Source organism: Citrus clementina, unplaced genomic scaffold (assembly GCF_000493195.1).
Source record: "Citrus clementina cultivar Clemenules unplaced genomic scaffold, Citrus_clementina_v1.0 scaffold_3, whole genome shotgun sequence".
Lineage (NCBI taxonomy): Eukaryota > Viridiplantae > Streptophyta > Magnoliopsida > Sapindales > Rutaceae > Citrus > Citrus x clementina.
This window is the reverse complement of record NW_006262339.1, coordinates 22,805,285-22,831,655: the sequence shown is the minus strand read 5'-3', so window position 1 is coordinate 22,831,655 and position 26,371 is coordinate 22,805,285. Positions and strand designations below refer to the sequence as shown.

Genomic DNA, 26,371 nt, shown 5'->3' with positions numbered 1-26,371 from the left:
ATTTGCATAATGAGTACTAAAGTTGATCAATAATTACTTATAGCTAAATATATGAATATATCAAAAGTTTATATCTATTAGAAAAACAATCTACATCCATACATCAAGTCTTAATACAATACAACGACTTACAAGGCAATATCGCCCGTGAATATATCTACAGCAATTTTCTTCCTGAAGTAATGCCCGTGGCTACTATCAAAATCAAGTTTTAGCCCGAACATCAAATACATTGTAAACATCAACATAAATACACCGCAATCACCACTTCCAGGTGATTGTTGGGGCACATCCTTAACGATTCTTACTTTCCAAGGGTCGGCACTCTGCAGCTCAGATCGAAGGTTGTAGAATCCAACATCTTGAAGCCATTGAGGGAAGACGACCTGAAGAGGTTTGAATTTACGCAAATATGTTTTGTCCTCGCGAAAGGTAACCAACGAGTCGTAAATCCGCATCCTCCTCGCGCGAAGGTCCGCTCGAGCTAGTACCCAATGATCGCCGCCCAAATTCACAGGGATGAATATCTACATAAATAAATTGGTAAATTAGTATATTTTATACACAATTACCATAAGATTGAGTGACAATTCTTACCATATCGACATCCGTAAACGGTTTGGACATGAGATCTTCCCGCCCATCCATATAGCTACTCAAGTTGTTGCCATATTGTAATGAATTGACATCACAACTACCATTGTTCCATAATTGCTTTAGGAACACCTATTACACGATGAGTAGAAAATTAATAACATTTCGAGATATTTAAAACATCGAAATTATAATTAATGATTATAAAATTTAAAAACATGCCCAAAAGTATGTATCTGTATGCGTGACGCGTTGTGGTAGTGCATTTGGAAACCGCCGTTGCTTCTCGCTGATCAAGCGGTAATACGTGTGAATATGCTGTGAAAGGATTATACCAAGTTAATTTATATCAATATCCATGCCAGCAGAAATATTATTGTGTATTGTAATGTACTGACCATTAAACACGCTTACCTCGTCACCAAGCCACCCCATCGAAGCATTGCCCATGAGTATTTCAAAGAAATTTCGAGACTGTTGGACGGGCCGATCCACGGAAATGTTGCAGGCAAACCACTGATCAAACTCCTCACATAGTCTTGAGTCTTCTAGTCCCCTAAGCGGATTCATATCCACACTCGATCTTTCATCAATTTCATAGTCCGTAATGTTGAGTGCGGGTAGAGCCCTGACATTCCTAACTCTCTTGAAAGGAGGAATGAAGTAAGGACTGCCAAATATATACGACGGTCGGTACGGACGCCCAAACTTACTAACGCCGGGAGGTGCCTCCGTGAATATCTGTACACTGTCATCACATATGTCCCCATGTAGACTGTACAAGGACATAGGGGTGTGCTCGTCGTCATTACCAGCATCAGTATGCGTACCATAGCCAGCATCAACGTTCGGACCATAGCAATCTGGGGCCTGTTGTTTCGAGGAGATGAACATATTAACATAAGTTCGGGTTTGAAATCATAATAACATAACGAAAACATACGAAACTTGCTCACCGAGGGTGCGGGGCCAAACGGAGAATCACCGTACGCGCCCTTTGAAGCACCCGCGCCAAACGAAGCCATAAACCCCATGACCGCTGCTCTATATTGTTGTGCTTCTCTGCGTTCCGCCATAAGTTCTGACCTCAGTTCGTTAATGGAACTGTGTCCAGTCTGAAGTTCCGACCTCAACTCGTGAATGGAAGACTCTATTTTATCCAGTCGTCCAACGAAATAATCATTGCGGAACTTAGTCCTTGCCTACAATTTACGCAAATAAGAAAGTAATGACAAAATGTCGGATAGGTATATGTGCATTGTAAATGTTCAGGACGACAGAAGTTACCTCTGGCTCATTTCTGTCATCTGAATCATGTGCGGATTCATAATGGTCGTCGGCAGCACCGGCATCCTCAACAGGACTCTGCTCCAGTCCTATTGGGCTCGTGGGGTCAGGATCCACCTCGTTTGGCCTTGTACTGGATGGCGCATTGATTGAAGGCTGGTGCTGCACCAAGTAAAACAGAAAATAATAAATACCTAAAAAACAAACATATAAATGACTTTGCACCCGGTTTTCAATGATACTATAGATGATACCCACATTACGGACCCAACTTGGCAAATATGGCACGTAATCCTCGACACTCTTCCAATAATTTGTGGCTCTCTCCTTTGCATCCGGTTTCAGGGTTTGGAAAATGGTGTCATCCTATCGTAAAGATTACCAAATTTCCAATTAGTATAACCATATATTATGTAATACTTATATACATACATACATATAAATGACTTACAAGACGCTCGTTCAGGTATGAATACACTTCGCCGAAGTTAATATTTGAAGAAGCCACAGGCTTCCATCGCACGATCCGAGCACCCTTCCTCTTAATTTTCTCTACCCACTCTAATGGTAGTCCTTCGATCGCTTCAAAAATCCATGCCTTCAACAAGGAAAGATATGAAGTAAAAAAACGTGTCATTAAATATTTATTATAACAAAACTAAGTTATAAAAAAAACTTCTTCACTCACATGCACTGCCGACGTAAAGCCGTAAAAGTTGTATTTCTCAATTCTATGCAATGGATTTTCTGCGCTTGCCTTCTTAAATTTTTTGGCTTTGCCGTTCAATACATTATCAATGCTTTTATATATTGTTTCCCATGACAAACGACCCCACGGAATACTTCGAAAATGATTTATGTCATCTACCTCATTAAGTAAATTGAAATTGATTTGACAATGATCCTTTCTTCCGTGTAGCACTCTATCAGCAAAGTAAAACATGGCAATTTTTAGCGCATCGGTGTCATTCATAGTCTTGAAGCGTAAGTTCATAAATATTTCCTCGAACTGGCCAAGATTTATATCGCGAATCCTGCCTCCAAAGTACTTATTAAGTAACCTATGATTTGTTTTATGCTTCGTCAGGAATACTTTTTCGCCATAGCAAAGTCCCGTTACTAGGCACCACTCTCCAATCGATAGCCGTATCAAATGGTCGCCAACTTGAAACCATAACTCATCTTTGTCATTTCCATCGCCATGTGACACTTGCCGAAGCAATATATTGTGCACAATCACGCCACTGAACGGATAGCTCCGGCACTGTAGGAAATGCCCAAATATATCGTCTTTGAATAGCTTCAACTGTTGCCTTGTTAATTTTTCCCGGATGGCATTAACAACGACATCTAATTTGCACATACTCGTGATATGCCCAGGGAAGTGATCAACATAAGGTATCTTCATCATTCCCGGTTCTTTAATCGGTCCGGGTGGGTTATGCAATGCTAATTTGATTTGCCCATTTATCTGGTACAAGTTAAAAAGTATCCCACATTAAAAAATTATGAACAAAAAGAAAAAAAAAATTAAGGGCAGCCCTGCGCACTGCCTCTTGGTGCGACGGGCACCAACTGTCGCACCAAGAGGTGCTAGGCTCGCGCGAGGGAAGCCAAGCGCGCGAGCTGCTTGCCTGCACGCAACTCGCGAGCGCCTGGCTTCCCTCGCGCGCGAGATGGGCGCAACGTGCGCATCTCGCGTGCGACGTAGCGCGAGTTGGCTTCCCCCCACATGCATCTCACCCACCACCGCCATTAAAACACCACCAACAACAACAACATCCCAAACAACAACAACAACCCAAACAACAACAACATCCCAAACAACAACAGCAACAACAACAACAAGAAAAACGGCAATAACAACTCACCTAGGGTTTTCAATTTTTTTCTTTGATTTTGGAGATCTCCGAAGATTTTCAACGTGATTTAGCTTCTTTCAAGTGCCAACAACTTCCTCCGCTGCCGATGTACGCTGCCGCCGACAATCTATAGAACTTCCGGTGATGAGATTTTGGTGAGAGGGGAAGGAATTTGCTTGAGGGAAACGTGAGAATGAGGAGGGTAATTTCGTCCAAAATGTGGTGATTTGGCTAATGTTGAAAGAAAAAAATTTGAGGGGTTAAAGTTGAAAAATGCCTTCTTTTTTTGGCTTGTTTTGTAAATTTCCCAACTCTTAAAAGAGTACGCCCATACTTATTTTGTTAAGATAAAGACTAGGCAAAATGACCACTTTGTACATATGATTAGAGGTATTGGGTAGATCATCTCACATCCTTGAGAATTATTCATGGGCAATATAAAAAATTGAGACAAGTCTCAACTTTTATGTGAACTTTTAAGTAAGAATTAAGTCGGTTGAGTTTTCTAAAATATACAATACACAAATGTGAGGAGTTGATATTTGTATAAAATTAAAATTAATGGAAGATACTCTTCACATTGTAAAAATTTTGGAATTATATATATATTTTTTAGGGTAAATAAACGTGTCTACCCAAGATAAGGCAAAACATAACGAGAGTGTAAAACCGCAATACAATTATAATGGAGCCATTAGTTAGGCCCATTAGGAGGTAAATTGAAAATATGCAATAAACAAGTATGGAATTAGCAAGAAAGTCTGCTGTAAAGTTGGTTTCCTTATAAGCATGGTTAATATTCACTAGGCAGTTTCTATTCAACAAATCTTTGATCCCCTTAATAAGAGAGGCATATTCATTCGGCATAAAATTATGATTGACCACCAATTGAGTAACAAAAAGGTTGTCAACATCAACATGAAGCTGAAGAATTCCATCATCCCAAGCCAAGCATAAACTCTGATATAAGACACATAACTCTGCTTCAGTAATTGAACCTGCTCCAATATTCATGCCAAAATTAATTATCCACTCCCCACAATAATTTCTAATCAAACCCTTCGCACTGGAAAATCTTGAACATTTATGGTTTCCATTCTTGTTGAGCTTGAACCAAGGCCAATTGGGGGCCACCCACCCAAAATATTTTTCAATCTTTTATGGCACTAGAATTAAACAAAGTCTTATCAATTAATAAATCTCCTTTGTACAAATCTTAATATCCATTACAATATTACCTATGCTATTTAATATGCTAGCAGATACATTTTGATTGCACCAAAACCAAAAAGCCTCCAAATTGAGACTCTAAAAAGACACAGCCAATTGATCGTGGGGACTGGAAAGCCAGCTAATGGAGATGTGGACTGGAAAGTCAGCTGATTACTCTCATTTGCAAGCATTTGGGTGTCATATGTACATGATGTACAATGCCCAAGAAAGAACAAAGGTGGATCCAAAATTTAGAAGGTGTATCTTCATGGGATATGCTGATGGAGTAAAAGGGTGTCACCTGTAGGACCCAACTGCCAACAAGATTGTCATCGGCAAAGATATTATCATTGTAGAAGATTAACTACAAATGAGAAATGAGGATGATAGCACTATAAAAGAAAAGTCAGTGATTGTACCAATATTTATGAAAAATAATCTAGAAAAAGAACATTCAGATTCTTCTGAAGTAGCATCAAAACACGAAGAACAAGAGCCAGTCGAGTCCGAGACTCTAGAAGTTCATCGGTCAACTCATAAGAGACGACTGCCAGCGTGGCACTCGGAGTATGTCACAGAGATCAATGTTGCATACTGTCTTTTAATAGAGGATGGAGAGCCATCAACTTTCCATTAAGTTTTAAACAGCTCAAATGTTATTTTGTAGATAACAACAATATAGGAAGAAATTGAAGCTCTACACAAGAATAAGACATGGGAACTTGTACCACTACCACATGGAAGAAACGTTATTGGAAACAAATGGGTCTACAATATAGAACATGATGGTAATAACAAAATAAAGCGGTATCGTGCAAGATTGTTGGTGAAAGGATATGCTTATAAAGAAGGTATTGATTTCAACGAAATATTTTCTTCGGTGATTCGACTCACAACAATCAGAATTGTCTTGGCAATGTATACTACATTTGACCTATATTTAGAACAGTTAAATGTGCAAACTGTATTTCTTCATGGAGAACTTGAAGAAGAAATTTATATGCTCCAACCAGAAGGTTTTGCTGAAATAGAAAATAAAAATTTGGTTTGTAGGTTGAACAAATCTCTATACGGTGTCAAACAGTCACCAAGATGTTGGCAAAGATTTGATCCCTTCATCATGAGTCTTGGATACAACAGACTTAATTCAGACCATTGTGCATATTACAAGAGGTTTGAAAATAATGATTTCATCATTTTGCTATTGTATATGGATGACATATTCGTAACAGGCCCTAATAAAGATCGAGTTCAAGAGTTGAAGACACGGTTGGCTAGGGAGTTTGAAATAAAGGACTTGAGACCAACAAACAAGATTTTAGGGATGCAAATTCACCGAGACAAAAATGGCAGGAAGAATTGGCTTTCATAGAAGAATTACTTGAAGAAAATCTTACGGCACTTCTATCACACTTCCTATTAATTTTAAGTTATCCTCAAGTATGTGTCTTAATAATAAAGTAAAGAGGAATGAGATGTCTCGAGTACCGTATGCATCAACAGTGGAAAGTTTAATGTTCTCTATGATTTGTACAAGACCAAACATTGCATAAGCAGTGGGAGCAATCAGTCGATACATGGCGAATCCTGGTGGAGAGTATTGAAAAATTGTGAAGATAATTCTCAAATATATCATAGGAACCTTAGATGTTGCATTATGTTATGGAGAATCAAAATTTACTGTCAAGGGCTACGTGGATTCAAATTTTGTAGGAGACCTTGATATAAAGAAATCCACTACTAGTTATGTGTTTATGCTTGCAGGGGCAGCTATAAGTTGAGTTTCAAAATTGCAGATTGTTGTGACTTTATCTACAACAGAAGCATATTACATGGCAGCTACATAAGAATACAAGGAAGTTATTTGGATACAAAGGTTATTGGAGGAGCTCGGGCACAAATAAGAGAAAATTTTCGTATTTTGTAACAGTCAGAGTGCCTTACACATTGTAAGAAATCCAGCATTTCATTCCAGAACAAAGCATATAGGAGTTCAGTATCACTACGTTCGTGAAGTAGTGGAAGACAGAAATGTGAATTTGTAGAAAATCCATACCAAGGAGAACCTTGCAGATGTTTTGACCAAGACAATAAATGTTGACAAGTTTGAATGGAGAAGATCCTTTTGTGGCCTTGCAAAAACGTAAGCAAGATGACAATGACAAAGAAGAAAAGATGGTGTAGAGATTGATTAATTCTTAATTAAATCTCCAAATAGGAGAATGTCAAGAAAAAGCTTCTAGAAGCAACCCATTTTGAAGATTTAAAAGCTGTAAATATTTGAAGAAGGAAGAAAAAAGGGGGAAAAAAAAAGAGAGATATGGTAGAACACGACTTTGACAGCCACCAACATTGAAAAAATAAATAAAATAAAATAATAACCAATTTTGGCTATAAATAGAGGGGCTCACCCCCCTCATTTTAATTATCCCATTTCCCTTGTTCCTCTCCCCTGTTTTGAGAGAGCTAAGAGTTTGAGAGCTAAATATATTTGCTTTTAAATTGAGAATGTTGGGTATAATTGAGGTTTCAAGAAGTAAGAGTAGTTTTTCCTAATTATAGAGAGAGTATAATTGTTCTCTCCTATTATTATAGGGAAGTTGTAATTTTTTTCAGTATAGTAAAATAGTTTCCTTTTGTTTTCGCCTATGAACTTAGGTTAAAAGTCGAACCACGTAAATTTCTGATGTCCTATTTATGCTTGTTCTTTATTTTTTCTAATTTCATTTTAGTTATGACCCTACTTCATCCATTGATTTCCTAACAGATATATGGCAGCGTGATTTTGATATGCAAACAAACTTTCATAATCTTGATAGTAATGAATGTAGCTTAAAGTATATTTATTGACATATCAATTTAATTGGCATGTCTTTTTCTTAAAATTTTCAGAGGACAATACGTGCGGCAATTTAGACAAAAACAAATAAAATATAAATGTATATTTTTTCCTTGAGGTTAAGAGAGGCCGAGCTTAGAGAGGCTAAAATTTTATAAGAGTAAACTTTTAGAGGTAAAAGTAAAAAAAAATGTATTCAATTATTGAGGGCCAAATTATAAAAAAGTTATATTTTAAAAATTAAATATGTTAAGTATAGCATATGTATGTTTTTGTAATTTTCTTAAGACAAGTAGGTGCCTCCGCCATGGTAGAAGTTTGCTTTACAATTGAGATGCCACATTTAATAACGTTGCGCAGAGAGCTGTTACGATTTCAAATTTTGGAATAATGAAATTTAGTTCTACGTGAAAAGTATAGGGTTTGAAGTTTTTTTTCCCCATCTTAAAGGAAAAAAAAAAAAATTGATGCATGGAATGAAGGAACCAAATTAATGACAATAAATGAAAAAATAAGATTAGATTTGGAAAAAACCTAATCTCCTGTGAAAAAACAGAACAAGCCACCTGTAAATCTTGACGTTTAGCCTTCAGTATCAAGTTCTCATAGCATGAGATATCAGTAAATTACCAATCACTTGATAGCCAACATACCGATAAGGTGATCAACAGCAACCACATTTTGTAACGGCTAATTGAACAAAATCGATTAATTATTACTTTTTTTTTTTTTTTTTGGTCCCAATCGAAGGTCGATCGAGTCGTGGATTTTGTTAAATTTTATATTCGAGTCCAATGAAATGATGATTATTGACCTTTTAATGCAATTGACTAAATTTGAAGAAAAAGAATACACACAATTCTTTGAAAGAGCGACACGTACCCTTTCGAACCTGAGTCAAAAACATCGTGCTCGCTCCCTGCCCCATCAACATGCGTGATTATGCCGATGCTGATGCGATATTCCCACTTTGCACGAACAGGACTCCCAGGCATTTCAACAAACACATGCGGAAACCATCAAACACCTTGTGTACTTCTCTTGACATTAATGGTCTGTACATATGTGCAAGGGGTTCAAAGAAGTGTGTTTTCAATGAGGATTTCGCATTTCATTAAATTACAGGAATGACTTTATTTATAATACTATGAAAATCTATCTCACACTTTGTTAAAAGCATTAACCCTCATTTAAATTTAAAAAAAAAAAAAATGGGCGTATTTTATTCTTTCAGTTTCTCACACTGCTTTTGCATAAAATCCCTCACTTCGTTGATAAACAAACAAGACTCCCGCAGCTCCGGAAAGGAATAGAACCCATGAAATGCATTCGGATACTCAATCAAATAAGCTTCTTTCCCGCATCTCTTCAACCCTTCACAGTACCTCTTTTGCCAGTCGAGTAGAGGATCAAACCCTCCAACAATCACAACCGTCGCCGGAAAATCAAACCCCGATATAGCATCACCACCAGAATTCGGCCCAAAAACATTCGCAGCCGGGTGGTCCCTGTCTGACCCTTCCGGCAGAAACGCTCTCCAGAACCAATCAATACGCTCCACGTTGAGAAACGGAGCCCCGGAAGCCAGCCTTATTTCGGATTCCGTCCTTTCTTCTCCGCCGAAACCTGGCTGTATCGCTATGACTCCAATGATATTCAAATTTGTAAACTCTCTTCTACAAGCCTTGACCGCCACGTGGTGAGCTATGTTACCTCCTGCACTGTCGCCGCCGATGAAACAGTTCCTTAGATCGGCGCCGTCCGTCGGAAAGCCTTCAAAGTTGGGGTTATTGTCGATGAACGTAATGACATCGAAGCCATCTTCGTACTGACATGGGTATTTATGCTCAGGCGAGAGCCGGTAATTAACGGAGATGATGACGGCGTTAAGTTCTTTGGCGAATCTTCGGCAGAGGGTGTCAAAAGCTGATGAGTCGGCAGACAGGAACACGCCTCCTCCGCCGTGGAAGTAGACGATGACGGGCATGCGAGAATTATCAGCGTTGGCGTTTATTGGGGTGAAGAGGCGGAACCAAAGGTTGCGAGATTGGTCGACGGTTATGTCGGAGGTCTTGACGCCGTTGATAGGTTTGACGGAAGGAGGTACTTTGTAGTCGAGGAAAGCTGACAGACGGCGATTGACGGTGCCGTCTGAGCGGCAAGCGAGGTTCATGACGAAGTTGGAAATGGAACTGATGAGCTTGATTTTCCATGAGAGACCAGACATATTTCTATTTGGTCCCTTTGTGGTGTGGAGGAGATAAAAGGTGAATATATAAATAGATATTGACTTTTTTTTCTTTTTGAAAAAATATCTACAAATTATTTACAAGAATTTCAAATAGTAAAAATGATTTTTACACGTCTAAACAACACTGCCCCAATGGGCTTGCCCGTCGGCACTTGGTATCACTGTGCTCTTGGGAGCATGGGTTGGAGTCTAAATAATTGTTGGATTTATTTCCACTATCAACTTAATTAGGGTAAATTTAGTTTTTTCTCTGAAATTAAGTGAGGATGGCAGTCTGTGCTATACCATAATTAGACTTATTGTGGGTAGTCTTAGTAGATATTTGATTGTAAATATTAATGAAATTTTGAAATTTCACTAAATGAGGATAAAAGTTTGTGTTATACTATGAGGTTATGTTTGAAAACTAGGATTCCGTATAGGATTGGATTAATTATGAGATTGATTTTTTATCTTATGTTTGGTAAGCTTCACTTTGGATTAGATTAAGAGACTAAATTTGAACTTAGTCCAGCATCATGGAATCAGCAATCCCAATTTATATATGGATTTAGTTAGGACTAATTTAAAATTATATATTTGTCTATTTAATTAACCATTACTTGTGTATCTAATGTAATATTTCATGTAATAGTCATAGTATTAAAATTAATCATCAAAATTAATAATACCCTAATTGGTTGTTTTATATATACTATTTGCTAACTTTTTGATAAATAAAATATATTTAAAATATGTAATAAAATTAAATTAAATATTCAAATAGTTTTTAATTTAATTTAATCTGGTCTAATTTTATATTTGTTTGTTTTAAATATGATTACCTAATAAATAATTTTCTTTATATTTAAGTTTTTATTAATTGTCTTTTAAATTAATTTTAATGATTATTTTATTATTAATATTCATGAATAATTCATATTTATATTTAAATGTCAACTTAAGTACTATTTAATTTTATTTAAATACAATTTAATATCTTCTAAAAATGTATATATAATTTAATATAGTCCAATATAATATTCTTACCAAACATAAGACATTATATAATTCAATCTAATCCAATCAAATCTAATCCAATTATAATAATTAGTCTAATCCAATCTTGCGTGTCAAATGTAACCTATTATGCATAGTCTTAGTAGATATCTTATTGTAATATTAGTAGAATTCTGAAATTTTGATTTGTATTATTTCTATCTATTATTAAAAAAATACTAAGGGCAAAAAATAAAATCTATATTATATTACAATTAGACTTATCAAAGGTAGTATTGGTAGGTATTTAATTATAAATATTAGCAGAATTTTAAAATTTTGATTTGTAATATATTTGTATTAAAAGAAACACTAAGGGCAAAATGGCAATGTGATTGTCATAGTCAGTTTCAAAAACAAAAAACAAAAAATTAACAACTCTAAGGTTCTTTTCAAAAGACAATAAACAAATAGAGAAAGAAATTTAAAGTTGAAATCGGATTGGACACGGCGTTACGCTAGTTCGGGAGATTGACCGGACATTGCCAAACGGCACTTTTGGGTTCTACCGTTTATCTGATTGTTAGAATTTATTTGACGTTTTGCTCACCTTAACTTTCATCGACTATTTTAGTTTGCAAGATTATTTTTTAAAAAAATTGTTGATTATTCAAATTGATTGTACTTCTGCGTCCCAATAATATTATATTTTGTAACGAGCACGTCTTAGGTAGCTATGACGACACATTAACCTTTATGTGTTTAATTTAAAATTGATCAATTATGAAATGGAAAAAAAAAATACAGCAGCCAATTCAATCTAAACGTTATCACAAACTGTAATAGTGTATTTACTTGAGAGTTTAGAGAATAGGTATGAAGGAATGAGAATGAAACTCATTTTTATTTAAAAAAATATCATTTAAAAATGAGAATAAAATATGTAAATCTCACGCAATTTGAAAATAAAGAATGAGAATCTCATTTTCAGAGAGGGATCCAGAGGAGGATTGGAAACATAGATTCTCATTTTCTAAACTGACTTTTATATCCTTTTAATTTTTTCATATTTTTCAAATTATCCTTATTCAAATTATTATTATTATTATTGTTATTAACAACTTTATTATTATTATTATTATTTTCATCAAAATTTATTTATTTTATTATTTTAATTATTATTAATTATTGTTATTTTTATTAATATTATCATTATTAACATTTATTATTATTATTAATTTTAATTTTTTAATTAATATCATTTTTATAGTAATATTTATACATGTACCTAGCTAAGAAAAATTATATTATTTAATACTATAAGTATTTTAGTAAATTAATTCTCATTCTCATTCTTCATTTTTATTTATTTTGCCAAGTAAACGTATCAATAACATTTCAACACATTCACATTCCTATTTATTTTTACCAAGTAAACATTAAAATCCCATTCCCATTCTAACCTATTTACATTCCCAGCCCATTCTTATTCTACCCTGAAATGAAGTAAACGCACCATAAATGAGATAGAACAATAAAATATTTATGGAGAAACTTTGGGCAATTGTGTGATTAAAACTCCACTGTATTGAGTAAGAAGCAAAGCAAAACCAGATTTGAATATACAGGTTTAGCTAACTGTGCAATTTCCTAAAGCAAAATCTTTTCACATCCCCTTTTTAACCATGCATGAAAGCAAGTCCAGCAAATATAGAACACTAACCCTCTTCAAATCCAGGACTTATTCCTTGTTGATACCAAGTACATCAAGTTTCAGGTCTGAATCCTCAGTGATACCGAGTACTTCATGCTCGCCCATTACCTGAAAGAAATGGAATTCCCTTATTACCATAAAGTGTTCGCTTAAAATAAATTTCTTGCATCTAAACATAACACACGTATAACAAGAGGAATAATAATTTCATCTACAAGAAAACCTGTCCATGGGGACTACATGGACCACATAATCACAGATAAACCCCGTGTGGGAAAGCTTGACGACTGTGTGGGACCACATAACCTTCTATTTGCTGTTTCCATTCAAAGGCACGTGTTCATTTCTTTACAGCCGGTGATAAAATACTATGATTTCGGCCATAAGAAGGGCATTCAAGAATAATGCATTAGATGCTTAACACTTTCACTGTCTCTTTTACTCATGCATTAACAAGCCTCAGCATTAAAAATCACCAAACTGGGGTCATCGCAGCAAAGTTTGCAAATTGGTGATGACCCCACATGATCAAAAATGCTATTGGAATCCAACGATAATTGACAATTTGTCGAGTGTCTCCATCACAGTTTTTTTCTTTTCTATTTATTTACTTGCACTTTGCTAGTCATTATGCAGTAGTCTGTACAAACAGAAAAATAAAAAATAAAAACCGAAAATATCACATGTCGAATCAGATATACATATACTCAAATAAAGAGGCACACCATAAGAGTTAAATTGCATTACACACCAGCCATTTCTCACCTTCTCATTTTCTGGCGGTTTTATCAAGAACCTCAATATATCTCTTTGGAATCCCAAATTGTTCAACAAGATGTTTCGCCACATCTGCAATCACTCCACCTTGAATAAGAACCTCCTGTCCTTTCTTGCCTGGAAGCATAATAAATTAAAAAGACAAATGTCAAACCAACAACAGAAAATAAAAGTGGTATTCCATGTTAAGATTTTTTTTTTTTCCCTCGGTGTGCGTTTAAAAGAAATGATATGTTAAACTTTTTGACTCTATATGGTGACACAAATTTTGACTCATTTTATCCCAAAAACTCCAAACTAAGGGTTAATGACTTAAGACACTTTTAAGATTATACAATAAACATCTAAATACATTGAATGGCAACCACAATGGCACAAGAAGTTCAGAATTACTTATCATAATCATCTTCAGCTGAATCAATCCAGCTTCAGTGGCTTGGGAGAAGCATGTAGTTCGACTTTGTGCCCATACCCTACTAGCTAAAAAAGGCTTTTATAATGCTAAAGTTCTTCTAAGTTATTCTTCATTTGGTCGTGAATGGAAAGAGCAAATAGAAGATTAAAAAAGCTATTTTCTATCTGTTTGCAAAGGCTTAAATTTTGAATTTTTCTTTTTTTTAAAAAAGATTAAATTGTCAAAAATATGCTTATTATGTTTTAATCACCAGCCTCATAGAATCTCTCTAAGTTATTCTTCCTTCTTTTTTTTTTGAAAAAAAAAAAAACTTAGTCTAACAGCAAGCCAATCCCCTGCCCACCCACATGGGAAGGGTAAGAACCCCAGATATCTTGTTTTCAACATAAGAGATTCTACCACCTAAGCTAAATAGCACCCACATATCGAAATGAGACTTGTCTTTAATGTGATTATACACTTTATTAAATTGTCAAAAATATGCCAATTATGTTTAACACCGCCTGTCTCATTATCTTTTTATGAGACTATTATGCTTATTTTCAGCATCTCTCATCGACAATTTAATTACACACTTCATTAATTGTCAAAAATATGCTTATTATGTCAAAGATCGCCTCTCTAATAGCACCCGTCTAGGAGACTCATCTTATCTAACACAGCATACTGTCATATTCACATAAAAGTTAGTCTAATTTCTCCAAATAAGGTGATTATACACTTAACACACCATACTCTCATACTCACATGTAAGTTACTCTAATTTCTCCATATAAAACAAAAACAAAGCAATCAATCACTTGTGATGCTGTAATCAAATAGGCAACGTCATGGAGAAAGCAGAAAGGGGAAAAAGGAACATACCCGGTAGTTCTGCAACTGTTGTACTGCAAGCAAATTTTTTCTGCAACTCTGATGCTAGTGCTTCAGGATCCATCAAGAATGTTTCCAAACCCGACAGTTTTGTCATTTTTTTGTTTCCTTGTCGCCGCTCTGTTACTATCTGAATTGTCTTCAAAGCACCTTTACGAACAACTGACTGACTTCCTCTGGTCACAACATGATGGGCCTGCATCCGATTTACAAATGTTGATCCTAAATCTTTCTTATGTATCTCAGTTGGATATGTTGTTCCTTTTTTTATGGCTCCCTTGAACAATGCATCACATAGTGTTGGATCCAAAACTACAATGGATTTGTCAGTTGGCTTAACCAGATTGTCTTTCTCAATGTAATTGAAGACAACATCACAGGCTTCAGAAAAAGTGTAAAGTCTGCCCGTATCAGCACCAACAGAGGCAAAAATGGGATTGACATGCACACTTGGTTTATAAACCTCTGTGACTTCGAGGATTTTTGCCGGCTGAATATTGTCACTAGCAGCATGATCAACAGCTTGACTGGCTTTCTCTGCTGGTCGTTTCTCAGGCTTGAAGGATAAGTAGTCTGGATGACCACGATTAACAGAAAATAACATCGATTCCTTCTTGTATTTATCTTCTTTCACTGAAATCTGCGATTTCAAGTGACGTCTAATTAGTAACCAGAAAACAAGCATCAACTGCAACACAATCTAACGGAAGGCAAATAGTCAGGGGTGTAAGATCTTCAAATAGAAGTCTTAATAAAAAGCAATTGTGATAAGAAGCTTTAATAATATGAAACAAGACATATGAGCACAGACAAAAGCTCCAACACATTTTCGTCACAATGTTCCCTGTGGACAATTGCTTGCCCCATCGCTATCAAAAGCAAACCTCACAGCTATGCCCAGATATAAACCAGCCTAATAAAACCCTATTGTTGAAATGTGGCAGGACCTGGGTCTCACACTTCCATTTCTATAGTTCAAAAGAAACTGAAACAAGATATTAAAGTTCTGACAGAGATCTCAGTCCTCAACAACCTGACTAGCGCAACACTGAGACAAAAACTAAAGAACAATCTACCCCAAGAAAAGAAGTAATGCCTCACAAGCTCAGCTTTAAAACTCAGGTACAATAATCATTACCCAAAAAACAAACACCAGCAGACTGGTCACGAGTGAGAAAAAAAGGGCCTTGTGGCCCATCATTTTCTTTCTTCTGAAAAGCAAACACTCTAACCCATGCAACATTTGTGATTGAAACATCCATCAAATTAATTAACAGTTCCTCATTATAAAAAGGCATATAGTAAAGTTCATTTCTTCAGGTACTCCATAATGGCAACCCATAATCACTAACTTGGATATCCACTGCATCCAAACAGAAATTGATGCTTCATCAAATAATAATTTAACAATAAAATGTTTAACATTGCTTTGATTCTATTACAACAAGAAATCTAAAGTCAGAAAGGAAACACACCAGTCCTGCAGATGATTTAGCCTGTAACAACTTAGTTAATTTCTTGTGAGACGATTTCTTGATATCCAGTGTGATACCAGAAGGCCTACAAGGTAATATATGATTTGACCTGCACACATTACGACAAATCACTAGTACTTGTTATGGAGAGAGAGAAAAAATAAAAATAAAAACAATGAGCATGCATGAGTGAGTACAATATGTTGAACGACTAGAAACATTGCGGTAGAATTATCTATGAACTCAACCACAAGTGTTTCTACACACAAATCAATAGTACTTATTATGGAGAAAAAAAAAGAAATAAAAATAAAAAGCATACATGAGTGAGTACAATACGTTGAACGACTAGAAATATTGCAGTAGAATTATCTACGAACTCGAACACAAGTGTTTCTATGCACATAGCATAATACAATGTTTGACTAATATAATAAATAATGAATTTCTAAGCATGGACAAAAAGCTGTCTGTCTATATATGCATGAGTAAAAATAAATGCACGATGGTAGTTATATGTCCCATGATCAATATCTCTTTTCATTTCAATTATCCAAATTTTCAGAAAAAAACCATCAAGCCAAGCCAACCAAAACTGAAAACTCAGGCTTCAACCTAATTGAAACAGGAGAAGAAAAAAATCTTATGAAGCCTGAGAAAATCCTTCCATGAAAATGTATTTACAGGTAGAATTAGTTTTGATGATAAAAGGTTTATTGTTAATACATAATGATAACAAGATGTAAGTTTATTCACAAAATGACAAATGAGTTATGGTTAGAAATTTACACATGTTAAATGTTCAATTGCAACAATGAGCCTCTACCTGCTGAAAGATGGATCTAATCAGATTATTCATTATCCACCAATGAGAAAGCATTGTTCTAGTTGCCAAATTCTATGTTGAAATAAGCCTACTACCCAAACAAGATCACTGATTCACCATCATCCATCTGGACCAGCAAACTCATAATAGAACAAAGATGAAGAAGACAATATAATACACCCTGAAGCCAAATACATAAACTCCTCGATCACTACCACATAACAAAAATGGCATAATAATGAACACCAAACAATGTATATGTCCATGCTGTAGTTACAAGTTTGCACCAATATAAAAGAATAAAATTCAAATCATGCTACTTACACACATGGGTAGCAAGAACATGTGCAATAATATGATAACAATTTCTTACCACAATGTGCTTCCAGGCATAGGAAGGTCTTTATCCTTTACTGTCGTATGCAAGGCTTGCAGAAGGCATTTGTCCAAATAAGCATCCACATCCTCGGTGGTTAGAACATGCTGCTCCTCATTCGTTTCAACAGTATCAACATTTTCTGTTAATTTCAAATCACCCACATCTGCAGCCACTTGTTCAACTATATTACCATCAAAATCATATTGTGTTGCTGAAGTAGAATTAGGTTCAGAATTGGCATTGTCTGCATCAATAATGCCTTCTTCGCCATTCTTTTGATCATTTGAACTGTCAGCAGCACCTTCGCACGAATCAGAAACTTGGGATGTTGACAAAAAAGCAGGATCCTCAACTACCACATCTTCTAAAAATCCTGCATTTGGCACAGAATGACCCTCAACTGATCCCCTGCAAAATATTACATGATAACATCATTTATGGACTGACTAGTCAACCTTTCAGACAGTTCCCAGCTATACTTACCATAATAAGTCACGATAATAGTGAGTTATCCTTAGAGCCTTGCCACGTAAACCAGCTTTCAAAGCTTCAGTGCTGCTCATAGTAGTAGAACCAACCTGCATTACAATAATCATTTAATCTTTCAAAATGCCGAAAAGATTAATAATCCACCCTGTCAGACAATTCAGATGGCCATGAAAAATGCAATGCCACATAGGCTTACGGCAATAGGTGCTGGGTTGCCAGGAACTTTCACTGCCCACGGTTCCCCAGATAAAAATGACGGTAAACCATCAGCAGGTATGCTAATACCAGGGAACATCAAATCTGCCCCTCCAATGACAAATTGAGAAACTTCACCTCCCTTCAACAAAAAACACGGCAGAAGCTCAGGGACCTTCCACAGTGCAAAAACTGCTCAAAGAAAAAGCAACCCATCAAACCAGCAAACAAAAGAAAATGAAAACTCAAAATATTACGAGTGCACAGAATAAAAGAATCTCCCATTATCTCGAGTTTCATCGAAGTATTCTATGACACAAATACCATTAGATGATCTGCATTAACATAAATAAATCTTCGGCTATGTAGAATTCTAATAACACAATTCCACTTTTAACTTGCAGTCCGACTGAGATTCCCAAAAGTTTGTCCCAAAATTTTATTATTCTTGTTCACTTCAGTTAAAGTCTTAGGTGGTATGGGCATTCCACATCATCTGTATGTCCGTCCAATAAAACTATTCCAAAACCATGACAGTGAATATGTAAATGGGAAAGAAAAAATTAAATCACATGACAGGATTTTATTAGATACCCCCACTGCATCCATACTAGCTAATATCTTCTCCAACTTTAAACGCATTTTAACAACGTCATCCTTCTAAAAAAAAAAACAACGTCATCATAACCTGTACATACTTCAAATGCAGGTAAAGCAACTTCAACTGGGTAAATAAATCAACATTTCATATCTCAACTCCTAAACCACAAAAGCTCAATACTATCAACAACTTAACACTCCTTTTTTTAATATTCATTTATCTCCAACTTTGCACAATAAAATTAAATTCCCACTAAACTTGACTCACAAACCTGTAGGGAAAATATCCGTGCCCCGTCCATCAACGTCAAAAAATACAGGAAACCCTCCTTCAACACTGTAAACGAGGACTCGGTTCTGAAACTTCGACACTGTAATCTCCGTCTATACAAAATGATGAAAAACAAACAATTATAAACAATTACACGATGCAAATAATTTTTTTTTGTAAAAAAAATATAAATTCATTATAAATGATAAATGAAACCTTGGGAGGAAGCAAGGCGTCGATATCGGCATCGGAAGCGCGAGGAAACCTGTCTCTGAGAGTTCGTTTGAGCTTCTTCCGGTCGGCGCCCGAAAGCCTTTGGTGCGATTTTGCTTCCACTGCTTTCTTAAACATTTTGCTTGTTAAATTAAATTAAATTAAATTAAGGAAAAACTTGATGGTTGTTGAAAATTAGAATGGTGCGTTTGAGTGAATTAAGCTTTCTGGGATTTGTAGGGATTATTGGAAGGTTCTGGAAATTGAGTTTATATGGCGGTCACAGAGTGGCACAGCAACAGAGTTTCGGAGTTTTTTTTTTTTTTTTTTTGTTTTGTATGCGGGCTTATTTTATAGAGCCGAACGCGCTCCTTTAAAATCCTCTTAGAGCCTCTTTTTTCTATTTAATGTCAAAAAAAAATTAATAAACCTTCTCTCTACAAAATTTAAAAATGCGAACTTCTAAAAATGAAAATAATCTACACAGAAAAAGAAAGAAAAAAATAAATACTTTATGTTTATACAAATTAATTATTGTATAAAGATGAGAATTAAAAAAATGCAAAAGAAAGAGCAAAACAAATGTAATTCAATTAATTTTGGATTGAAAAGAAAGTAAAACTGAATTTTAATGATTTATTCTCGAACACATCAAATGATTCAACTTAGGGATAAATTTCAAATGATTATTCTCGAACACACCAAATGGTTAAGTCGTTGGTGGAATATATTATATAATATGTTATCCTTGAGTTTTGATCAAATACATATAGATTTTATTAAGTCATATATATTAAAGAGAGAAAAAAAAAAATAAGTGGGGTTATTTTGTTTTTATTTTTCCTTAAATATAACACCCATTTTATTAAGGTAACTTTGTTAACCGTTAATTCTCGGAAAATTTGAAAGATAATAAATTGCAGGAATTGTAAAATAACAAACAGGTCCAAGAAGTATTTTAAGAATTATAAAATAAAAAATAAGCTCAAAAAGAATTAAAAAGTAATACTTTCTACTATATTGGTACAATACCTTACAATATTATATTGTCATTAACACATCGGTACTCGGTATAAAACCTCACATTTTATTACATTTTCATAAATACCGTTACTGAAATGATGACATTGCTTTGACATCACCCAAAAAAAAATGAGTTTACAACTAAATTTATATAAAATTGTAATACATCATAAACTTTGAAGGACGATATTATCTTTGTTAACACCAATAATAATCTACTAATTTTTACCTACCTCTAATATTTAGGCCCTATTACTTTTTTTTAAAATCCAATTGTTAAAGTGTTTGGTATTATCAACAATTGGGTTGTTATATTTTTTTTTTAATTGATCCATTTTTTAAAAACAAAAACTAATATTTAAAAAAGCTTTTATCAAACACTTGCAAACTTTTTTTATTATAACTTTTATTACACAGCTATTATCTTTTTAAGTCATAACAAAGGACCCATTTGTAATTACTTTTAGAAGGTTTAAAAGTGATTTGAGAAGCTAAAAACTAATTTTAGTATTTGTTAAATTTTTTATGAATCAATTCTGACAAAGTTACACCATCCTACAGTAGATTTAAAAATAATAATAAGAAATGAATCATTTTTAAAAATATAATCTTGAGAATTACTTTTATAATTAATATAATTTCATATATATCCGCATTTATATTATAAAAACTAAAAATGATCTTATTAATTAGGAAATAAAATCATTTATTTTAAAAATATTATTATTATTATTACTACTAATTATACTGAGATAACAAAGTATAAAAATAAAATTAATAATATAAAATATATAATCTAGTTATCAATTATTATATGTACACAATAAAACATTATTTTATATATGTGTTTATAAATGTTTAAATAAATTTTATTCAACATTATGTATAATTTATTCATTTATATTTTTACAATTATTTTGAGAGTAAAATTTATCAAATACTTATGACTACTTTTAAAACTTACAATATTTTTAAAAATAAATTTAACTAACATCTAATTGATTAACTTCACAGCTAGTTATTTTTAAAATATAGCTAACAATAATTATTTTAAAAATTATAGTATTACCAAACCGACCCTAAGTCACCTTTAATGAGTTTATTTTTTAAAATAATAAATAGAAAAGTTAATATCAAGAATTGTCACTTAAACATGCTCCCATCCTGTTTACATCAACGCCCACTTCAATAAATGTACTGTAATCTCTTTCCAACTAGCTTGGAAGTAAATGGTATGTTTGCCTTATTGAAAATTACAAGCGACCCACTGTTCTTTAACATTGAGCTCTCCTTTAGCCTTTAGGCACCTCAAAAGTCAAAAACGTATTCTCACTTTATATCCGATACATGGACGACTTTTTCTTTCTTTTTTTTTATTTATTTTTTTCCTCTTTCTATTTTAAAGAAAAAAAAATATTATAAATTATCTGGTTGTCAAGATGTCAGTGAAAAGTAAATTTAAAATCTTAGGGTTTGACATTTTTCGTTTTCTTCTATTTTTTCAGGGGGTTTGACTTTTGAATAATTAACGTTAATAAAAATTACGATGATCATGAGTTATAACAAAAGATTAAGAAATAATCAAAGGTTAATCGGAGAACCAACACACAGAACACTGCCGTGGGTCTGTCGAAACCTTTATGCAAAATTATATCAAAGTTGATATAACTACCTCCAACACCTGCGTATTCTCTCGATACTAAAGCGAGTAGGGATGGCTTTAGCACTACGTGGACTAGGAGGTCCTTTTAGAACCCAAAACTTTAAGAAAGCCCTAATTTTTAAAAAATTAATAATTGTTTTTCTAGTAAAGCATGTTTTTCTTAAATTGCATGTAACGTGCCAAATTTAATTGGGCCTTTATATATATACTCTTTATTATAATTAGAGATTAATGAATGGAATCGGTAAGAAGATGAGTGACCAGATTTGACTTGATATGATATTGATATGTGCATACTTGCCTTTGAGAGAAGCATTAAAGAGAGATAACAGGATTATAATTTGATTTGGTTTCCGCCTGCCAAGTCGTGATTATATCTCTAAGTAAATAAAAAAAAAAGGGGGGGGATAAAAAGCAAAGTTAGGTAAATAATAGTTGATATATATCAACAAATTTCAAATCCACCGTTCTTTTGGTTTCTCACCATTTAAGGCAATAAAAGGAAACGAAACAAAGGCTTAAAGAGGGATAAGAGCAAAAGGGTTTCTGAAAGAAAAAGATGGATAGAAGAAGAAGGACTTGTGGGGGAAGAGGAGGCAATCGATCATGTCCTTTTGAGTGTGTGGGAGTATCATACACTCTTGGCTCATGTTTTACAAGTTTTAGTGCCTTTTGATGTCATGGATGGTGTTTTACTGTTTTTTATTATCATGGATAGCGGTTTTTGTTAATTAAGAATGGATTAAAGATGATTGAGGTTGTTAATTGATGAGTGGATTTAGATAGAGAATCGCATGCCCTTAATAATATTTATGAGTGAAAATTTTATGTTTTATTAATAATAGACATCTCTAGCTTTCTATTGACCTATCATATGATTCAAAATTCTAATTCTAAGTATTGAGGAATTTACTATGAATTTTCCAATTTGGTACACCGTTCCTGGAAAATTATGTTTTTCTGCAGTAGTTCCAATTTGGATGATTTCTTACTATTAAAGTCTCATTTAAGATTTTTGAAACTTTATTACGCATTAATAAACATGTTTATTTGTTACATGTTTAATTTTAAAATGTATTATGATGTAGAATAATTATGAAAATTCATTAAGTAGGGCTACTACAATTTCTGAAATTATGTTCCAAAATTGATGGGTCTGAAATATGATATAATTTCAGCATGGTTATATATTTAAAATCAAGTGAAATTTTTATTAAGATTCCTTTAAATGTCTAATATGCGCATATTTAATTTTTTGATTTTTGGGCTTGTATAATAAATGTTACAAATTTTAAAATTAGCCCTATGCAATCCTAAAAACTGTTTTCCAAAAATTCAAGTATCACATTACAGATCAGTCTTTATTATGTTTGGAATTAGAAGCAGTCATGAAATTTTTAATGGACGTTATTATGTGTCTCTAATGTTATACCAAGCTTGTTTCACTATTTTTCATTTTTCATAACTAAAGTTATGAATTTTTGAGTTAGGCGACCTCAGCTGAGAAATTTTCTGAATAAGTTCTTGATATGAGAAATTCGTTTGAAGTATTTTTTTGTTGTGAAATAAATCTCATATTTTTATCTCTGAATGTCTATTATATTTGTTGACATTATTTAAAATGACATGTTTTCTAGATTTGTATATAAATAGTTATGGAATTTCAAATTGTTGTTATGCAGTATTAAACAGTGAAAAGACAGTTTTGTTTTATCTTAAAATAAAGTGATTTTTTAATAAATTTATAACTCTTTCAATTCTGAGTTATTTTCATATGAAATCCCTCATGTATGAATAGAATCTTTGCAAGGTCTTAGAAATCTTGGAGTGTCATATTATTGGATTAATTTCAAAACGTATAGGGTGAATAGAATTTTAATTATTTAGTTGGTTTGGTATTTTCATAGGTAAGAAGGTTGAGGCATTGAGAAGCATTACTAAGTTTAGGAGTTTGATATGAATGTCAATTTGATGATTATAAGGCGTGGTAAGCTCATGATGTGATTGAGGTATTGATAGTTTTTTAACGATCGAGATAGGTTAATTTATGCTTAATGTTTATTATGTGTGAATATATATGGAAAGGATTATAATGTTTATATGGATTAGCATTTTATGGTTTTAAAGTAATTTTCACCATTATAATTTACGATAATAGGTTACATTTTGGTTACAAATTTATTTAGAATGTTTTTTAAAATTTATTTTCAAAAATGGCTTTGAAGTACTTGTCTTTCCATAAATTGTTTTCCTTAAAAATATTTGTAAAGCTCTGCCAATTGAATGTCTTAAAAAAACGTTTTATTGATAGATTATTGAATGATTGATACTAAAAAGCAAAAAAATGTATTTAAGATTTTGACTCTTTATACGTAGTTATCGTTACATATATAACTAAACAACTAGTCGTATTCTGTGCAGCTATTGTTGATTATTGCAGGGTATAGTACTTGATTGAATTATTGGCTGGTTCATTGGAATTACAAGTGAGATATTAACTGACCAGATTATTGGGAGTATAAGTAACACTATGTGACAAGAGCATTTTTTTAAATGAAAAGATTTATTGAATAAATGGTTATATGTTCAAGTGACTTTTGACTAGCAATTGAATGAATAAAAGGTATTATTGTTAAATATTTTCTTAAGTGATTATATATTGAAAATAGTTATTATGTTATGACTTAACTCATTATAAGTTTTATCGTATTTATGCAATAAATTGTAAAATGATTACTATTTCCCAATTTTATGGTTCTTTATAATAATTATTATGTAATTGTTGGTCTATATATTTATATATCGTAACCATTATTATAAGTGTTCAAAATGATGTCATATCAATTTGTACTTGATATATGATTTCAAATTGCTTAATTATTTTAACGTCTGAAAGACTTAAATGCTTATTGTTTAAATATCTAAATGCTTCAATAAATAGTTATTATATAGTAGATAGATATAGGACAATGTTATACATGGATTTACTTACCAAATTGATAGTTCACCCCTTATCTTTAACATTTTGCAGATGCAGTTTATAAATGAAATTTTTTTGTTGGCAGCTTCAATATGTTATTGTGCTAGGCTCTTTGAATGAGTGAGTTTCCATGTAGATGATAATAACAAAATTTCTAAAATTCAGTCATGGGTCGGACGTCAAGCTCAGATTATGGTTTTTATTTCTATTGTTTTTTAGGTTTGAGGATGACCAAATGGATTGTTTCGTATATCTCAGCTCCCAATGACCCTGGGGAGCCGGGTGTTACATTATGTATGTAGGAAAGCATACTATGAAACAAAAAAAATTCTAATTATTAGACATTTCCTATTATTTTTCCGGTGCATATTATTCAAAAATTAAGATTTTTTTTTGTGCAAATTCTATATTTGATAATCTTCATCTCATAAATAAGATTTAATATTTAATAATATTCACCTTGAAAGTAAGATTTATTTTTAGAAATTTCATATTTTAAAACTTTATGATATAATTAACGATTTTAACAGTTAATTATTTTTTATTAATCTTTTGAAGGAAACAAATTAAATGCTTTCCAAAAATGAATGTATCAAAATTATAAATGGTAGGATCTAAGCCAAATTAATTAGTTAAAATAGCTCTAAGCAGCCTGACTGTTCTCTGTCACAAAAATCAATTCAATTACGGAACAAACAAAGAAACACTAAGAAAAGTCTCACATAACAGTAAATAATAAAAAAATAGTAGAGAAAATAACAAAAGAGATCTATGTGGTTCGGCTTCGTTAGGCTTACATCCACGAAGACATATACACTCTTGTCGAGTTTATTAATCACTAAGGATTTTACAATGAAAATACACTGAATCTCAAAGGTTACCCAGCTTACAATTTCCTCCTCTGTCCGAACACTATTCACCCAGTTCTCTCAAGTGTTTCCCATACCGCAACCACTTTAGCCTGCGGTTGCACCTTTGCCTGCCTCCTTGTCTCCAAATTGTACCTTGTCCTACCTCCTGACTGCCCCTTTGGTTATCTTCTAACAGCCCCTTTGGCTTGCCCCTTTGACTACCTTCTTTGGCTACCCCTTTGGCCTGCCTTTTGGCCTCTCTTTGAAATAACTCCATAATTATTTAAGTACCTAAATAACTACCACATTAATTACATAATATCGTGGTCAATTATCCAACCATTGAGTGCTATAGGTAGTTATTTAATCACCATGGGCAATTCCAATTATGTCATAAAGCTTAAATAATTTATGTGCAGTTATTTAGTCATAGTGTGCCACGTAGATTAGAACTCCAATGCCAATCAACTTCCTCTAAAATTGGTGCATCCAGTTATCAGTGTACCTCAGCTACCTGCCACATTACTATGGAATCTAAAATTTAGAACCATAATATTATAATAAACGTTAGAATTAACATTGAATCAATAATAATCTCATTTAA

The 26,371-nt window shown here is 33.4% G+C and overlaps 4 protein-coding genes across 5 annotated transcripts; all 4 read right to left on the bottom strand.

Moving 5' to 3' along the window:
• Positions 1–48: 48 nt before the first annotated feature.
• LOC112100340 (putative ubiquitin-like-specific protease 1B) lies at positions 49–638 on the bottom strand. The gene is made up of 2 exons (XM_024189538.1): positions 598–638; positions 49–527 (listed from the first exon to the last, which is right to left on the bottom strand). Exons 1-2 carry the CDS (start codon positions 625–627, stop codon positions 129–131), a joined length of 429 nt encoding a protein of 142 aa, XP_024045306.1. The 5' UTR covers positions 628–638; the 3' UTR covers positions 49–128.
• A 485-nt stretch (positions 639–1,123) lies between these two features.
• Positions 1,124–3,292, bottom strand: LOC112099706. The gene is made up of 7 exons (XM_024187151.1): positions 2,570–3,292; positions 2,333–2,479; positions 2,140–2,247; positions 1,882–2,043; positions 1,551–1,796; positions 1,228–1,464; positions 1,124–1,150 (listed from the first exon to the last, which is right to left on the bottom strand). Exons 1-7 carry the CDS (start codon positions 3,290–3,292, stop codon positions 1,124–1,126), a joined length of 1,650 nt encoding a protein of 549 aa, XP_024042919.1.
• Positions 3,293–8,671: 5,379 nt separating this feature from the next.
• LOC18049249 (probable carboxylesterase 18) lies at positions 8,672–10,085 on the bottom strand. The gene has a single exon (XM_006441707.2). It carries the CDS (start codon positions 10,019–10,021, stop codon positions 9,017–9,019), a length of 1,005 nt encoding a protein of 334 aa, XP_006441770.1. The 5' UTR covers positions 10,022–10,085; the 3' UTR covers positions 8,672–9,016.
• Positions 10,086–12,541: 2,456 nt separating this feature from the next.
• LOC18049248 (eukaryotic translation initiation factor 2D) lies at positions 12,542–19,581 on the bottom strand. 2 transcript variants are annotated; one of them, XM_006441706.2, is made up of 9 exons: positions 19,254–19,581; positions 19,039–19,150; positions 18,168–18,358; positions 17,966–18,060; positions 17,477–17,890; positions 16,278–16,386; positions 14,794–15,442; positions 13,503–13,631; positions 12,542–12,845 (listed from the first exon to the last, which is right to left on the bottom strand). In XM_006441706.2, exons 1-8 carry the CDS (start codon positions 19,386–19,388, stop codon positions 13,507–13,509), a joined length of 1,830 nt encoding a protein of 609 aa, XP_006441769.1. In that variant the 5' UTR covers positions 19,389–19,581; the 3' UTR covers positions 12,542–12,845; positions 13,503–13,506. The 2 variants fall into 2 exon arrangements, with proteins under 2 accessions (XP_006441769.1, XP_006441768.1); XM_006441705.2 differs by lacking the exon at positions 12,542–12,845 and having other exon boundaries at positions 13,414–13,631.
• Between the last annotated feature and the right edge of the window lie 6,790 nt (positions 19,582–26,371).

Bases quoted from the DNA above. Each gene is read 5' to 3' on its own strand.
- LOC112100340 (XM_024189538.1), bottom strand. From the start codon at position 627: ATGTCCAAACCGTTTACGGATGTCGATATG. The intron at 528-597 runs GTAAGAATTGTC...TTATTTATGTAG, and splicing joins CGTTTACGGATGTCGATATG to ATATTCATCCCTGTGAATTT.
- LOC112099706 (XM_024187151.1), bottom strand. From the start codon at position 3,292: ATGATGAAGATACCTTATGTTGATCACTTCCCTGGGCATATCACGAGT. The intron at 2,480-2,569 runs GTGAGTGAAGAA...TCCTTGTTGAAG, and splicing joins GCTTTACGTCGGCAGTGCAT to GCATGGATTTTTGAAGCGAT. The intron at 2,044-2,139 runs GTGGGTATCATC...TACTTGGTGCAG, and splicing joins TGCCAAGTTGGGTCCGTAAT to CACCAGCCTTCAATCAATGC.
- LOC18049249 (XM_006441707.2), bottom strand. From the start codon at position 10,021: ATGTCTGGTCTCTCATGGAAAATCAAGCTCATCAGTTCCATTTCCAAC.
- LOC18049248 (XM_006441706.2), bottom strand. From the start codon at position 19,388: ATGTTTAAGAAAGCAGTGGAAGCAAAATCGCACCAAAGGCTTTCGGGC. The intron at 18,359-19,038 runs GTTTGTGAGTCA...TTCTTTGAGCAG, and splicing joins CACGGATATTTTCCCTACAG to TTTTTGCACTGTGGAAGGTC. The intron at 16,387-17,476 runs GTAAGAAATTGT...TAATGTGTGCAG, and splicing joins ATGCCTGGAAGCACATTGTG to GTCAAATCATATATTACCTT.